Genomic DNA, 16823 nt, shown 5'->3' with positions numbered 1-16823 from the left:
GCTCAGAATTTCATTCCTGAGAGCATCCCCTCTCTCTTGGGCTGATGTCCCCTATAGGATTTTAGACCATTATCTTCTTTCTGACCTCTGTGTAATACATCCTCCCTAAATCCAGGGTGTGCATCAGACTATAATGTGGAAACTAGCTCCTCCTATTTCTTCAGAATCTCTTGTCAAATAAACAATTAACTTTGTCATCCCCCACTTTTTAAAAATGGAAATGATTGTTAAGACAATTAAGAATTTATCCTTTGCTCAGCTTTTGGCTCTGGTAGATGCATGAAGAGGTGAAGTCCCCATCACTGCTATACCAAGTCTCCTTGATGGGTCTATGAACTGTTTCCTGAAATTCACATCTACTTCCTCCCTTCTGTTAGGCAGTTGGTATTATACTCCCACCATAATATCATTTCTCTATCCCCTCCATTGATAATTTTTTTTAAGGCAATTGGGGTTAAGTGACTTGCCCAGGGTCACACAGCTCGTAAGCGTCAAGTGTTTGGTCTGAGGCCGTATTTAAACTCAGGTCCTCCTGACTCCAGGGCTGGTACTCTATCCACTGCGCCACTTAGCTGCCCCCTTCTTTTCTTTTTGAAGGCAAGGTCCCTCTATTTTCCCTACATGCAGGGGACATATAGGGGCTACTCACTGGGTCTATTCTACTCTGATTGGCAGAGAAGCTTTGACCCACTCATTTCCTCCCTGGGCCATTTTACCTGTCCTTGGACAATTGGTCCCTTGGCCCTTTCTTTCCCAGGGGCTTGGCTTTAGCCCTACTGCAGCTCAGAACTCCCAAGCTCAAGCAATCCACTAGCCTCAGCCACCCTGGTAGCTGGGATTACAGGACTGTGCCATCACGCTTTGCCGTTGATATTTTCTAAAATGCTTTGGACTGTGTTTTTTCCTACCGATTCCTAGATTTCTCCACATGATTATATGCAGTTTCCCAAAAGTCTTTTGACTAAGCTTCTGTGTGTGTATACACATATATGCCTTATTCAACAAAACAGAATAGATTGTAAAAGGGAAGCTGAATTTCACCGTATACAAGAAGCTATATAGAAACACATATTTATAGCTGGGGGGGCGCAGTAAGTGTCTGAGGCTGGAATTGAACTCAGGTCCTCCTAACTCCAGGCCTAGTGCTCTATCCACTGCACCACCTAGCTATCCCAGCTTTTTTTTTCTTTTTTTTAAATGAATTTTTATTGCTATCCTTTGTTCAGACATCACCTTTACTTGCCACTGTATTTCTCCCTACTCCCCCCGCCCCCCACCAAAGAGCCATCCCTTATAATAAAGAATTATATCACTGTAAGAGAGACATAGCATGGGAACTAGAGAGCCGACCAGAAAGTCCTAGGTTCAGGTCCTATCTCTTGTGTATACTAGCCTTGCAGCCCTGGGTTAGTCACTTAAAATCTCAGTGTCAGGGAACAGCTAGGTGGTGCGGTGGATAGAGCACTGGCCCTAGAGTCAGGAGGACCTGAGTTCAAATCCGGCATCAGACACATGACACTCACTAGCTGTGTGACTCTGAGCAAGTCACTTAACCCCAACTGCCTCACCCAAAAAAAAAAAAATCTCAGTGTCCCAGAGAGAACTGTCCCAAACTCTGACCTGCACTGGGAGAGGGATTTTCCTCAGTTTGAGGTTCCCTATACTGAGAAAGTCCCAGGGCCGGTTCCTATCCTTTTAGCTCCTTATATATAGTGCAATTCCACTGCCTTTAAAAATATATATTGTTTCTTTTGAATAAGGTAAACTTTTCCAAAGCTCTCGTCTTGACATCCGCCCATTCCTTTCTAGTTTCAGTAATAACTATAGAGTCAGTTTTGACCTTGCATTAAGGTCTCTAGTTTACCCAAACTTTGCACATATACAGGGGTTGAGCCAGGTGACTTTTGAGGCCCTTTCCAAATTTACATCAGGGCAGTTAGGTGGCTCAGTGCACAGAGCACTAGGCCTGGAGCCAGGACAACCTGAGTTCAAATACAGCTTCAGACACTTACTAGCTGTGTGACCCTGGGCAAGTCACTTCACCCTGTTTGCCTCAGTTTCTTCATCTGTAAAATGAGCTGGAGAAGGAAATGGCAAACCAATGCAGTATCTCTGCCAAGAAAACCCCATTGGGGTTTTCTGAAACGATTGAACAATAGCCAGATCTACATCTCTCCCTCAGATCATGGGTTATATTGTTTCTCTCCCTATTTATCAGCTCCTCTAAATTAATGGTCCTCACCACAGATAATAGGAGGCAGCAAGATATAATTATCTTAGACTTAGTCCTCTGTACTTAGAGTCAAGAGGACCTGGGTTCCAATCATGCCTTCATCCTTACTAGCTGTGTGACCCTGGGCAATTTATGTCACCTCTCTGAGCCTCAGTTTCCTTACCTGTGAAGTGGGTTTAAAAGAATAACTAGACTATCTACCTCATTGGTTTGTTATGAAAATCAAATGAAAGATTGTATGTGAGGTGTTTAATAAGCTTTAAAGCATTTTGTAGATGTTAAATGTTGTTATTAGAGAACAGAAAAATCATTCTTATCTTGTTCAATGGAATTCAGTTAGAAAGGCTCCTGGGACAAGTCACTATCTTGCTATAATTTTTTAGAGCTAATATTTTGCAGTCTCTTACACAAGTAGATAAAATAATGCTTTTTTTGAAGTCAAATATTATTTTTATTTTTATTATTAAATGGTTAGGATTAGCCTCCCATTGCATCTACCTAAACCCCGTTTTGTTTACTGGCCTAACAACTCTGAGTTACCAACAGACCTGCTCAGCCTTGGTCGTTGTGACCTTCCCCCTTCCCTGCTGCTCCTCCCAAGGATCAAGGTCCCCGTTGGGCATCCGGCAGCCATCCTCTGTGTCATCCCTGATCCCTGGAAGGCCTCGTCTAGCTCTGCTTTTGAAACCCTACCCAGATGTCAAGGTCCAGCTTGGATGTTGTCTTTTCAGAAAGCCTCCCCACATCTCCCATTACTCCCAGTTAAAAATGGTATTTCTTTCTTCTGACCTTCCAAAGAACTTTGTCTCATTTTACATTCTTCTAGCTCAGGGGTTCTTAACTATTTTTGTGTATCCTGGACTCCGTGGATCTAATAAGACGATATTTTAAAATGCTTAGTGCAGTGCCTGGTGCATAATATGTTCTTGTCTCCCCCCCCCCCCCGCCCACCCACCTTTACCCCTACCCCAACCTGGAGCAGTCTGGTAAAACCCATCTCATCATCAAGTTTTTAAATATATTGAATAAAATACACAGGATTATAAAAGTAACCAATTGTACTGAGACATAGTCATCAAAATATATATATATATATATATATTTTTAATGAGTTCATGGACCTCTGGTTAGGAACCCTTGTTCTAGGGTCAGCCTAGCATAGTGGAGAAAGCACTAGACTTGGAATCAGTTTGAATGCTGCCTCAGACACTTAACTGGCTGTGTGACCCTGATCAAGTCACTTAATTGCTGTTTGTCTCAGTTTCCTCATCTGTCATATGGGAATAATAATAACACCTGACTCCCAGGGTTTTTGTGAGGATTAAATGAGATGATATATGTGAAGTGCTTTGCAAACCTTTTGGTGCCATCTCTCTAAATGCTAACCATTCTTATTCTATTCCGTACTGTGTTTCTTCTACATTATTGTCAGTTGGTCGGTCAATAAGCATTTATTAACTACCTACAGTATGCCAGGCACCATGTTAAGTGTTGGGGATACAAAAAGTCAGACAAGAGTCTCTGTCCTCGCAGAGCTCACATACTGACGGGAGAAACAAGCCAACAGATATATACAACTTATCTATTTCTAGGATAAAAAGGTAATAATTAAGAGAGGAAAGGCACTAGAAGTAAGAGGGGTTTGGAAAGGCTTCCTGTAGAAGATGGGATTTTAGTTGGGACCTGGAGGAAGCCTGGGAAGCCAGGAGGCAGAGATGAGGAAGGAGAACATTCCAGGCATGAAAGACAGCCAGAGGGGCAGCTAAGTGGCACAGTGGATAGAGCACCGGCCCTGAAGTCAGGTGGACCTGAGTTCAAATCCGACCTCAGACCAAACACTTGACACTTACTAGCTGTGTGACCCTGGGCAAGTCATTTAACCCCAATTGCCTAAAAAAAAAAAAAAGAAAAGAAAAGAAAAAGGAAGACAGCCAGAGAAAATGCCCAGACCTAAGAGATGGAGGGTCTTGTTTGTGGAACAGCCAGGAGGCAAGTGTCACTGAATAGAAAAGTACTTGTCAGGGAGGAAAGTGTTAGAACACTGAAAAGGTAGGGGAATGTTAGGTCATAAAGGACTTTGAACAACAGAGGATTTTGTATTTGGTCCTGGAAGTGATAGGGAACCACTAGAGTTTATTGAATAGGGGGTGAGGGGGGGGAGAGATTGAGATGATTGGACCCGTGCTTTAGGAAAATCACTTTAGTGGCTGAATGGACTGGAGTGGGGAGAGAGCTGAGGCAGGTGGACCCCCCAGAAGGTTATTGTAGTAGTCCAGGTGTGAAGTGATGAGGGCCTGCCTCAGGGTGGTGGCAGGGTCAGAGGAAAAAAGGGGGAATATTCAAGAGATTTTACAAAGATGAAATTGACAAGCCTTGTCAACATATTGGATATTGGGGGGGTGGGGCATTGAGAGATAATGAGGAGTCAAGGATGATATATATAGGCTGCAAACCTGGGAACGTGGGAGGTTGGTGGTGCCCTCAACAGTAAGAGGAAAATTAGAAACAAGGAAGGCTTGGGGGGAAATATGAGTTCAATTTTGGACATGTTGAGTTTAAGATGTCTACTGGACATCCAGTTAGTCTGAAAGGCAGCTGGAGATGGGAGATTGGAGAACAGTAGAGAGGTTAGGGCAAGATAGGTAGACTTGAGAATCATTAGCATAGAGATAATAGTTAAATCCGCAGGAATTGATGAGATCACCAAGTGAAATAGTATAGAAGGAGAAGAGAAGAAAATCCAGGACAGAGCCCTGTGGGACGCCTGGATGAGGATCAAGGAAAGGAGACTGAGGGACATTCAGGTAGGTCTGAGAAGAAACAGGAGAGACCTGTGTCCTAAAAACCTAGAGAGAAGAGAGTATAAAAGAGAAGAGGGTGTCCAAGGATTCAGAGATGTCAAGGAAAATGAGGATTGAGGAAAAGGCCATTGGATTTGGGAACTAAGAGATCATCAGTAACTTTGGAAAGAGCAGTGTCAGTGGAGACTGGAAGCTGCATCTGTAAGTATTTAAGAAAAGAGTGAGAGGAGAGAAAGTGGAGGCATCTGTTGTAGATGGCCTCTTCAACTAGTTTAGCCACAAAGGGCAGAAGAGATAGAGAATGATAGCAAGAATGAAAGGATCAAGTGAGGATTTTTTGAGGATGGAGAAGACATGGGCATATTTGTAGGCTGTTGGGAAGGAAGCAGTAGACAGAGAGAGACTAGAGAATGAGCAATCTGTTGGAGGATACAGGATGGAATGGGATCACTTGAGCAGGTAGAGGGATTTGCCTTGATATGGAGTAAGGCCACCTCTTTATGTAAAACAGGGGTGAAGGAGAATATAGTAGCAAAAAGTATCTGTGCGGTATAAGTTGAGGAAGAGGGGGAAAAAAGGAAGTCCATAGCAAATTGTTAATTATTTTTTGTAAAATAAGAGACAGGGTACTCGACTGAAAGGGTAGGGGCACAGGGAGCCATGGAAGGTTTGAGGAGGAATGAAAAGGTTTAGAAGAGGTGCTATGGAGGTGAGGACAGTGAGTTGATAAGGGAGGTGTGGAAGGATTGCCTAGCAGGAGTGAGGGCCCAGTTGAGGTTATGTAACATTAATCTATAGTGGACCTAATCAGAACAATTGTATGATTTTCTCCACCTTTGTTCAGCAGCACATGTGTAAGGTAATGAATAGTGGGAGTGATCAAAGGTTAAGACTTGGCCAGGCACAATCAGCAATAGATTGAGGAAGCTGGGGACTCAGGGTAGACAATGAATTGAATTAGTTCACCAAGGAATCAGGATTGGGAAAATAGGAGAAGAGAGTGGCTTGTGTAAGGGAGTGGCCTGGGGGAGAACTGAGGGGTCAAGGGATTGAAGGTCTTGATATGGACAAAGAGTAGGCTTTGGTAAGAGAAGACAGAAGGAGAGGTAGCCTAGATTGTGGTCAGGTAATGGGATTTCAGAATTCTTGAACTTAGAGATGATCCATTTGTGGGTGACGGTAAGATCAAGAGGATCTTTGTGTGTGGCTGAGGTGGGATGGAGGAGGAGGAAGGAGTAGGTCCTGGGGAGTGAGTAGGATTAGGTGATTAGGCTGTTTGAAGGACAGTCACTATGTACCTTGAAGTCCTCTAGTATGAGGGCAGGAGTTGGAAAGAGAGAAAGATTCTGAGTCATGTACTGAATTCATTGAGGAAGGATGAGGAGTGACCTGGGGCGGTGGGGGGGGGGGGGCTCTGTCAACAACAGCTACTAGGATTTTGATTGGGTGGAAGATATGCATAATATGAACCTCAAAGGTTTTGGAAGAGTTACTGAGTGATGGAGAAAGGGAGAGAAGCTGAAACGGCAATGGAGAGCAAAGAGTATTCCGGCTCCCCTGTTTCCACCAATGAGCTGAGGAGAATGACTGATGGTGCAGACAGTACTCCACAGGGTGGCCCAGGACTGCATATTTGCACGTGTTGTACCCACCACTAGACTGTTAGCTCTGTGAGGCATTTTTGCATCTACACCAGCACCTAGAACAGGACTGTGCATGTAGAGTAAACAGTGAAGGAAGGAAGGAAGGAAGGAAATACTCCAGGCTAGCTCATCTACTCAGCCCTCCTTCCTGGCCCCATCCTGTAATACCCATTGGACTGGATTGCAGTGGAAAGGGCCACAGTCTTCTAGTTCTAGAGCAGGAAGGAACCGCCGAGGCTGTCTAGTGCAGCCCCCTCATTTTGCAGTTGAGGAGACTGAGACCAAGAGAGGTTCGGTGACTTGTTTAAGACGTGGGATTTGAACTCAAGTCCTCTGACTCCAGAGCTTTTTCCACTATACCATTTTGCCTGGATACTACTATATACTGTTACCAGTTCTCTAAGGGAGAGAGTAAAGTAAGTAGGAGAACTGATTGTTAAATCAGACCTAACTGTTAAATTGTTAAATTTTCAGGGTGAGCATTTACACCTTAGAAATGGGCAAATGCTACAAATTGGGGCTTGATTTGTTGTTTTGTTGATTGTCTAGACTTGAAGTGATGGAGAAAATTTAATAATGCAGAATAAACTTAACAGTATGTCATTTTGGGGGGAGGGACTTTTTTTCAGAGAGCCGGTTGTTAAGCATCTGCCAGCACACTCCTGGAGGAGCACCCCCCCCCATAACCTGGCTACTTCCTATCTTTCCAATCTTCTTACACCTTACTTCTCTCCCTGTACTCTGTGATCCATCGACACTGGTCAACTTACTGTTCCTCGCACAAGACACCCCATCTCCTGACTCCAGGCATTCTCTCTGGCTGTCCCCCATGCCTGGAATGCTCTTCTTTCTCATCCCCACCTTCCCTGGATTCTTTCAAAGCCCAACCAAGGTCCAGCCTTCTATAGGAAGCCCTTCCCAATCCCCCTTCTGAGATTATCCCCTATTTAACATATATATATATGTATGTATGTATGTATGTATATACACCCCTTGTTTATACATAGTTGTTTGCATGTTCTCTCCCACATTAGACTGGGCATGGACTGTCTTTTACCTTTCTTTGTTTCCCTGGCACTTAGCACAATTCCAGGCACATAAACATTTATTGCTGTTCATTTGTTTCAGTCACGTCTGACTCTTAGTGACCCCATTTGGGGTTTTCTTAGTAGAGATACTGATGTGGTTTGCCATTTCCTTCTCCAGGTCATTTTACAGATGAGCAAACTGAGGCAATCAGGGTGAAGTGACTTGCCCAAGGTCACACAGCTAATAAATGTCCAAGGCTGGATTTGAACGTTTGTAAGAAGATGAGTCTTCCTGACTCCTAGCCCAGCACTCTATCTACTATACCACCAAACTACCTAATATAGTAGGAATAAATGCTTGTTGACTTGACTCGAGATGTGTGTAACCTTCTGTGGCTCCCCATTACCTCCAGGTGGGGAAATGTTAACCTTATTATCATCCTTCCTGGTCAGACCTTGTTTGTATTACCATGTTTGATTTTAACTTCTACTTTTTAGTAAGATGGGAGTAAATTTGAGCATTTTCGGAGGTGGGAGACCAGAATGAGAAAAGGACCAGGGACAATGCTGTATTTGGATCAGTTTATCCTGGAGAAAAGAAGAGTTAGAGATGGGTGTCTGTCTTCAAGTATTTGAAGGGCTTTCCCATGGAAGGATTACCCTTGTTCTACTCGGCGCAGAGGTCAGGATGAGGAACAGGGGAGGGGAAAGAACAGAAAGGCAGATTTCTGCTTCCTAACCATGAGGGCTGACCTGTAGTAGGATGGGCCGCCTCAAGGGACAGCAGCTCTCTCCTGGATGGAGATCTTGTAGCCAAAGCCTTGATGGCTGTTTGTCAGGGATCTCCTAATGTTCGGCTACGGTTTCCACGAGATGATCTGAGGTCCCTTCCAGCTCTGAGATGTTAACATTCTGTGAGTTTGTGGAGCCTGAGCTTTGACTAGGGCTTAGAGCTTCCTTCCCAGCTGCTGGGTGCCTGGTAGGCAGCTGAAGCCCCTCAGGCCCTTCCCAGCATGGAGTCTGGTCCTTTCCATCTGAGGTCTCACTTCTGTGCTCTTATCTGTTTTAGAGGGAATTAAAGGAGCAGCTTCAGGCCTTACAGGACAGCGAACGGGAACACACAGAGGCCCTGCAGCTTCTGAAGCGCCAACTGGCTGAGACAAAGGTGAGCCCGGGGTCTGGGGGGCAGGGAAAGGGGAGGGGGAGGGGTGGGACGTCGGTGCCCTTCACCCGCACAGCCTGATGAAGCACAGGCAGCCCCAGGGCCAAGGACACAACACCCGAGCGTCTGGCTTTGGGGGCAGGAGAGCACGAAGCCCCCCCCTACACACACACCTGAGGCCTGAGGCAGTGCTAGGAGGCATTGGGGGGTGGGGGTGGGGGTGGGGAGGGCAGGTGTCCCCTCCAGTGTGCTGAAGCCAGGTCCATCTGTACCTCTGTGCGTCTGGAGCAGACACAGAGGGATTGGGCCAGAGACAATAGGCACGTCCACCAGCTGCTTCTCTCCTCTGTCCCTTGGGATCAAAGTCGGGGCGGGGGGCGGGGGGAGTAAAGTTCAGTGTCTCTTCTGTGGGCTTGCCTTGTCAATATCCCCCCCACCATTACCATGAGCTGCTGTATCAGAGGCGTTTGATGGCAGGAATGTCAGGCCCCGAGCCTGTAAGATGACTCTTGGAACCTGGGGGCTTTGTCACTGACTGACCTGGACCTCGAGACCACCTAGTAGGGTAGGGAAATAAAAGGGCCTGTTCTCCCCTTTCCCCAGCCCCTTTTCTCTGCCCTCCCATTCTCTCTCCCCATGTGTTCCTTTTATCCTTGCCCAGTTTCCTGTTCCCCCACCTCCTCCTCCCTTCCCCCCACTTTTTTGTCCATCTGCCAGGCCTTCTTGTGGGCCCATGGGGTCTCCGAGCCCCTCACCATTTCCCCCAGCCCTACTTCCTGCCACAGCCTTGGTGTTTATATAAGAAATGCCTCTTTTTTTTCCTGCAGACACTTTGGAGGTCATATTTCACCTAGTAGCCAACTGTGCATTCCTGTGGCATTCACACACTCACACACACACACACTCACACACACACTCACACACATACACACACACATACACACATATACACACACACAATTCATCACTGTAATAATCTTCAACTACAGTCCCCCTCCAGCAGCTTATGATGGTATGGAGGCCGACCCTGATCTCTCAAAGGCTTTGTCAATGGAGCCCAAATTCTGGAGGTTCTCACAGGCCAGAAGGGCTAGTGGGGACGGTCCGGCAGTGTTCTGGGGATCCCTTACCTAGTGGCCAGCCTGGGTAATTCTTGTCAGTAAAAGGTTAACCTTCAGTCTCCCAAATGAATTCTTCCTCAGCCCATCAAGGGATGACTTTTTTCAGTTTTTATTGAATGTCAGCTCTGGGCTATGAGGAGGCATGAGAACACACAGCTTCTTCCCTCAAGGAGGTTACAGTCTCTTTGAGATAAGACAAGAAAGAGAGAATTCATGAAAGTTGGGCAGAGCAGACCATTTCCACTGAGTGGAACCCAAAGGAGAGGCGACCCAGAGTCATGGATAAGCAGACTCAGCAATGCACAAACCTCTTTTTCTGTTCTTCATATATTGAAATGTTCATCATTGTTAAGTTCATGATAAGAAAGAAAGCAAAGGAAGGTCTAGGTTTGGAGTTAGGAGAGGCCTGATATCGAATCCCCGCTCTGGCACTTAGTGGCTGTGTGGCTGTGGGCAAGTCACTCTGTCTAAGCCTCAGTTTCTTCTTCCAGGAGAGGTGACATTGCAGAATAGATAAAGGGCCACCTTGAAGTTGAGAAGCACTGAGTTCAAATTCTACCTAAGCCACCACTTTGTGACATTTCTCAAGCAAGTTAATCTCTTAGGGTCCCTGGACAACTAATTCTCTGAGACTCTGTTGCCAGATGAATCAGCAACCTGCATGGGGAAAGGAGTTCCCACACCTGGACTTCCCTACACTGAGGAAATCACGGGTCTAGGCCTGCACCCTCCCCTTCTCCATCCCAGCCGAAAAACTGATTGTGAGGCTCAGATGAAGCCTTTAAGAGCTATGAAAATGTGTGCTGGTATTGATGTTCAGGAGCTCAGGGTAGTCCCCCCCGGAGCCCCTGCTGCATGAAAGGGGCCATGCCAGGCTCTGTAGCAGGATAGTGACCCAGATGACATCCAGACATCTTGCTGCTCCGATTCCCCCTTTTGTCAAGCAGTTCTGGGTGACTACTGTGGCCTGGCTGGGGCTGCGACCGCTGGGCCGGCGCCACCCAGGGATAGGCAGGCTGGATGGGCCACCGATGCCAAGAGCCGCTAATTACTGTCTGTCTCTCCTGACTCACCAGCCTTCAGGGAGCGGGGAGTTTCTTCTCGTCGCCAGTCCCTTCAGTAATGCACACTGGCAGTGCTTAGCGGGGCTGCTTAGCACTCACGCCCCAGTGCTTTTTTGAGAGAGACCTTTGAAAAGAACTTCGATTCAGCCTGTCAGTTCTTTACAGGCAACCGTGTTGGGCCTGGAATAGGCCTTAATTGAGCCTTTGTTCAGCATACAGTAGGCTTCCCCCCCAACTCCCCCAGCATTGCCGGTGGGATGTCAGCACTGAGTGAGACAGTCTCTGCCCAGAGGAACTCCCGGCCCAGGGCACGCACAACTGGAGGGGAGGAGGCTGCTGGGCCTCGGGGGTCCCAGGTCTCATCCAGCCCCCTTCAAGGGTGGCTGGCAAGCAGGGCTAGGGGCTCTGAGTGTGGAGGTCGAGGCAGGCTTCTGAAGGAAGAGCCGAGAGAGCACGAGAGCCCTTCCTGGTCTGCAGGGGGGTCTCTGTACCACCCCAGGTCCTTAGCTTTGCCCTCGGGAAGGAGGCAGAGCATTACCCTCTACTGCCTGGCTTCTGCTATCTCCGCTAAGGCAGAACAAGTAGAAGGAAGGGTGCCTCTGGGAGGGAGACTGCGGAAACCAAATTGATGGAACTTGGGAGATTTAGAGACAAGAATGACTTCATAGACCATCTGGTCCATCCCCATCCTTTTACAGAGGAGGGGTCAGAGGGTCAGAGGCTCAGAGGGGGTGTGATTTACCTCAGGTCACACAGCAAATAAGGAATAGTCAGAATTAGAGCCCTTTGGCTCCAAAGCTAGAGCCACTCCTGCCTATTTTACACCAACTTGGCACCGATTGTATAAAAATTGGAAGGAGGAGGAATTAACTTGGAAGTTTGGAACCTGGGGGGGCGGGGCTGGAGAGATGGTGGTGCCTACAGTAGAATGTTCAGTAGGAAAGGCAGTTTTCCAGAGGAAGGGAGGAGTTCCGTTTTAGAGATGTTATATTTGGGGGCAGTTGCAAAAGGGAACTTGGCAGAGTGCTGGGCCTGGAGTCAGGAAGGCTCATCTTCCAGAGTTCAAATCTGGCCTCAGACATTTATTAGCTGTGTGGCCCTGGGCATGTCACTTCACCCTGATTGCCTCAGTTTGCTCATCTGTAAAATGACCTGGAGAAGGAAATGGCAAAGCACTCCAGTATCTTTGCTAAGAAAACCCCAAATGGAGTCACGAAGAGTCAGACATGACTGAAACAACACAACAACCACAAAATCATATCCTTTGAGTTTCTCACAGGGCTTGGCATCTACTAAGTGCTTAATAAATGCTTCTTCACATCCATTTGCTCATCATCCCCTTGGTCCTCTTGAATCTGCTTGGTTGTTGACTGAATAAGAGTTCTCAAGTCTTTCAGAGTTGTTTTTCTTTACATAGTTATAGTCATTATATAAATTGTTCTCTTGGGTCTGCTCATTTTGTTCTGTATCAGTTCATATAAGTCTTCCCAGGTTTCTCTGAAACTGAAGCTTCCATCACTTCTTACCTAGGCAGCTAGGTGGCGCAGTGGACAAGAGTGCTGAGTATGGAGCGAGGGAGACCTGAATGTAACTTCTGCCTCAGTCACTTACTAGCTGTGTGACCCTGGGCAAGTCATTAACTTCTCAGCCTTGGTTTCCTCACTGATAAAATAGAAGAAACAGCAGCATCCACCTGCCAGGATTGTGATGAGGAGCAAACCTTGTACAGCACTTCGCAAACCTTAAAGTACTCTATAAATGCTAGCCAGAAGCTATTATTACAGCTATTCTGTTACATTCGTATATCATATTTTGTTCAACCATTCCTAGTTGATGGACACCCCCTCTGTTTCCATTTCATTATCTCAACAAAAAGAGCTGCTATGAGTATTTTCATACACCGACTGTCTTGCTACTTCATGGTAGACTGAAATATCCCCCTCCCCTCCCCGAACTCCTCTAATTAACTCCTTCTCGGCTGCTCTATAATAGCAAGAGTGCCCTGTGAGCCATGTGCTTCAGTGCTCCCCACCTCCCAGCTCCGTAGCATCTTCCTGTCCTGAGACCCGGGATACATGTTCCCCCTAGGCTTCCAGGACGTTCCCTCGGCTCTCCTCCTACCTCCCTGATTGCTCCTTCTCTGTCTTCTTTGCTGATTCTCAGCGTCACAGAATTGGAAGGAACTTTAGAGGCCATGTAGTGCAACTCAAACAAGAATCCTCTGGACAATATCCCCAATGAGTAGTCATCTAGTTTTTGCTCCTCCAGTGAGGATAAGGGACAGCTAGGTGGCACTGGGCCTGGAGCCAGGAAGATTCCTCTTCCTGAGTTCAAATCTGACCTCAGACACTTAATAGCTGTGTGACCCTGGGCAAGTCACTTAACCTTATTTGCCTCAGTTTCCTCATCTGCAATAATGAGCTAGAGAAGGAAATGGCAAACTACTCCAGTAGCTCTGCCAAGAAAATCCCAAATGGGGTCATGGAGAGTTGGACATGACTGAAAATGACCGACCAGTAGCAAACCCATGGGGCAGTCCATCCCACATTAGGAAGTTGTTCCCCTACATCGAATCCACATCTGCCTACCTGCTGCTTCCAGCCATGGCTGTTAGTTTGGCCCTTGAGGGCCCATCAGAACAGACTTGTCCCTCTTCCACAAGGCAGCCTCCCGACTACTTGAAGCCAGCTCTCAGGGCTCCACCAAAGTCTTCATTTCTTCCCGACCCCTAATCGTGGGTGTCTCCTCTGGCTTTGAATTCAGCCCTGATCCTCTTCCCTCCCTCCTCTCTCTTTTCTTCCTTGGTGATCTCAGCCACTCCCGTGGCTTCAGTACTTGGATGGCTTCCAAATCTCTGTCTCCAGCCCCAGTGCTCCAGTCTCATATTGCCAGTTGCCCGCTTGACTTCTCCATCTGCATGGCCTTCCAGTGCCTAAAACTTATCATGTCTAAAACTGAGCTCTTCATTCTAACCATAACCTTCCACATCCTCAGACTTCACACAACATCTTATTTACTTCATATGGTGTCATTTTTCAGTATAGATGTATGTGTTATATCCATCATTATACAGAGCTCTATGAATACAGGGATTGTCTTACCTAACTGAATTTCTTCCAATGCTTAGCACAATGCTGTGTACACAGTAGGTGCTTAGTAATTACATTGAATTGAATCTGACTAACATGTATTTAGTACCTACTATGTACAAGAGTCTTATGGCATCTCTTTTCCCATTTTCTGCCACACTTCTAGAAATGGTCACATACATTCTCTGCCTCCACTTCTCAGCCCATTCATTCCACTCTGTCCCCCAGTGGCCTCATGCCAGAACCCTGCTTACCCAGAGACCACTAGGGGGTATCAGAGGGTAGAACCCATCAGCCTGGCATGACCCCTTTACCCCTCAACAACTCCACCTTAAACCCTGCCTAGCCAGATCCCACTGGGCTCCTCCCTTCCTAATGGTTCACCGGAGGGACTTGGGGCCTGCCCTACAGAAGACTACTGCTGTGTTGACTCCCCCAGTTAGAATGTTAGCTCTTTGAGAGCAGGGACCAGAGATTCGCTTTTCAATTTGTATCCCCAATACTTAGCACAGTTCTTGGCATGGAGTTTTTAATAAACAGTTTTTCATGCTATTCCACTGAAGAGTACTTCTCAAGAAAGCCTGAGAGCCATGTGGCAAAATTCCCATGCTCCAGGTCCTAAAAAATGGCTCTTAGAGGTAATCCAGCCTGCTTTGACTGTGGCCCCAGGAGACATGGAGTCTAAAACTTCATCGGATCAGAACAGAGTCAGGGAATGGGAGGGGGGAGCAGCCCAGGAAAACAGCAGAGCTGTGAAGGGCCTTAGGGGTAGAGGGCAGGCATTGTGGGCTGGGGCAGAGCAACATTAGCTTATTTTGGGGCACCTTCTCTGTGCTGGGTGCCAAGGAGACAAGAGTAGCAGACCTGGGCTCTGCGTTCAATGAGCTCATTGTCTCCTTGGAGAGACAAGCCTGGCACCGGTGAAACATTTAATGAGACAATTAATAGCAGTTTTCATTCATCTCCTATGGACTCCCTGTCATATTCCCCATAGCAGATGTTCCATATCTTTCCCCTCCAGTCTTGAACACCTTCCCTCCCTCCTTCCCCATTCCACCCCCCCCTACTTCTACTCCCACCAGATGAAGAATGAGGCCGTCTGAAGTGGCCTGGGGTACAGTAGGATGAGCCCTAAATTCAAAGGCAGGAGAGCTGAATTTAAATCCTGGCTCTGCTACTTACTATCTGTAGGACACCATGGAGTAAGTCACCTTATCACTTGGTGCCTCAGTTTCCTCACCTGTAAAATGGGAGTGATAATACAGTACTTACTCCTCCCCACCCCATCTCAAGGTGCCTTTGAGGATTAAATGAGACAATGTAAGTAAAAAACTTGTTATGTAAGTGTCAACTATTTATATAGACACTCCCCCCAAGGATTCAAATCCCCATATCTTCACTGGGCCTTTCATCTTCCCCCTCAATCTCAGAGGATGATGTGGCTATCCTCTTTACTAAGTCTAAACTCCCTGTAATGAATGGAGAGAGTGTCTCTGTGACTTTGGGGATGTCTTACTTTCTAAATCTGTTTTTAACCCCTCAGGACCCTTAGTCAAACTCCTCTTACCTCTTCCCCTTGCCCAAAGGAGGTAGCCATAATTAGCTGGTGAGTTCTCACCAAGAATCATCGATTTAGAGCTAGAAGGAATCTTAGACATCATTCAGTCCACCCTCTTCCTCATTTTACAGATAAGGAAACTGAGGACCAGAGTGATCCATTGACTTGCCCAAATGGCCAAGAGGCAGTAAGGAGCAAAACCAGGATTCAAATCCCAGTCCTTTTAATTCCCAATCCATTATTATACCATCTCTCATGAGTCTATGAGTGGAGACCAAGCCTCAACCAGGTTTGGAGGTGATGACTCCTGATGGCTGAGAACTTGGCATGGATTATAAAGCTACTAATAGGACCCAGAGAGGCAGTCAGGAAGGTGGTAGAGTTGGGTGGAGCCAACCATTGGACAGAAGGGAGTCCTAGGTCCCAGGCTGGTGGGAGGCTAGAAAGGAATGTGCATGGTGCCTAGTATGTCTCTCCTTGAGAAAATTATCACCTACAGCAAGATGCAAGGACTCAGCCCCAGGCAGGCTAGAAGCTTGGAAGCTGCCTAATTCACACTGGATTGATTTCTCAGTATGCACTTCTGGGTGTGTTATCTGTTACTCTCTACTTCTATTTCTCCACTGGCTCCTTTTCCAAATTCTGGCAATGGCAAACTTAGTATCATGACTGGACGTGGCAGAGGGTGGGAAATGGAAAAGAAGGAATGGATACTCAAATCAGGCCATCCAGATATTAGGATGGGGTGGGGCACAGGGCAGAATTTAACTTGCTTGGGAGGGGGAGTTGGTTCAGGCAATGAGGAGCTCAGAGAGCTAGGTCATAGCTTCTGAGATCAGGAAGTATTTAGAATTCTTTGAAAAGAACTCAGTACCTAGGGAAAATTGTTCCCCTTAGGACAGATCTGTTTATGATCTGAGGCCCTGGAGAATGGAGGAGCTGGTCTAAGGATTCTTCAAAGCCCTTCACTTGTATCCTTCAAGAAAATAATGATAATGTTAATAACAGTAGCTAGATTTATACAGGGCAGGTAGGTAGCACAGTGGTCAAAGAGCCAGGCCTGGAGTCAGGAAGACCTGAGTTCAAATCCAGCCTCAGACACTTACTAGTGTGTGACCCTAGTC

The 16823-nt window shown here is 46.7% G+C and overlaps 1 protein-coding gene across 1 annotated transcript in view; it reads left to right on the top strand.

The window, feature by feature from the left end:
• TRIM62 (tripartite motif containing 62) overlaps nucleotides 1-16823 on the top strand; it is a 57918-nt gene that overhangs the window by 22053 nt on the left and 19042 nt on the right. Inside the window, exon 2 of the mRNA XM_027864800.1 lies at nucleotides 8775-8870. Within this exon, the coding sequence (XP_027720601.1) occupies nucleotides 8775-8870 (96 nt within the window). The remainder of the gene's footprint in view (nucleotides 1-8774; nucleotides 8871-16823) is intronic.

The sequence above is a fragment of the Vombatus ursinus genome, unplaced genomic scaffold, assembly GCF_900497805.2.
Source record: "Vombatus ursinus unplaced genomic scaffold, bare-nosed wombat genome assembly UNPS02014775.1, whole genome shotgun sequence".
Classification (NCBI taxonomy): domain Eukaryota; kingdom Metazoa; phylum Chordata; class Mammalia; order Diprotodontia; family Vombatidae; genus Vombatus; species Vombatus ursinus.
Note: the sequence above shows the minus strand (reverse complement) of the source record. Positions and strands in the feature narration are given on the sequence as shown.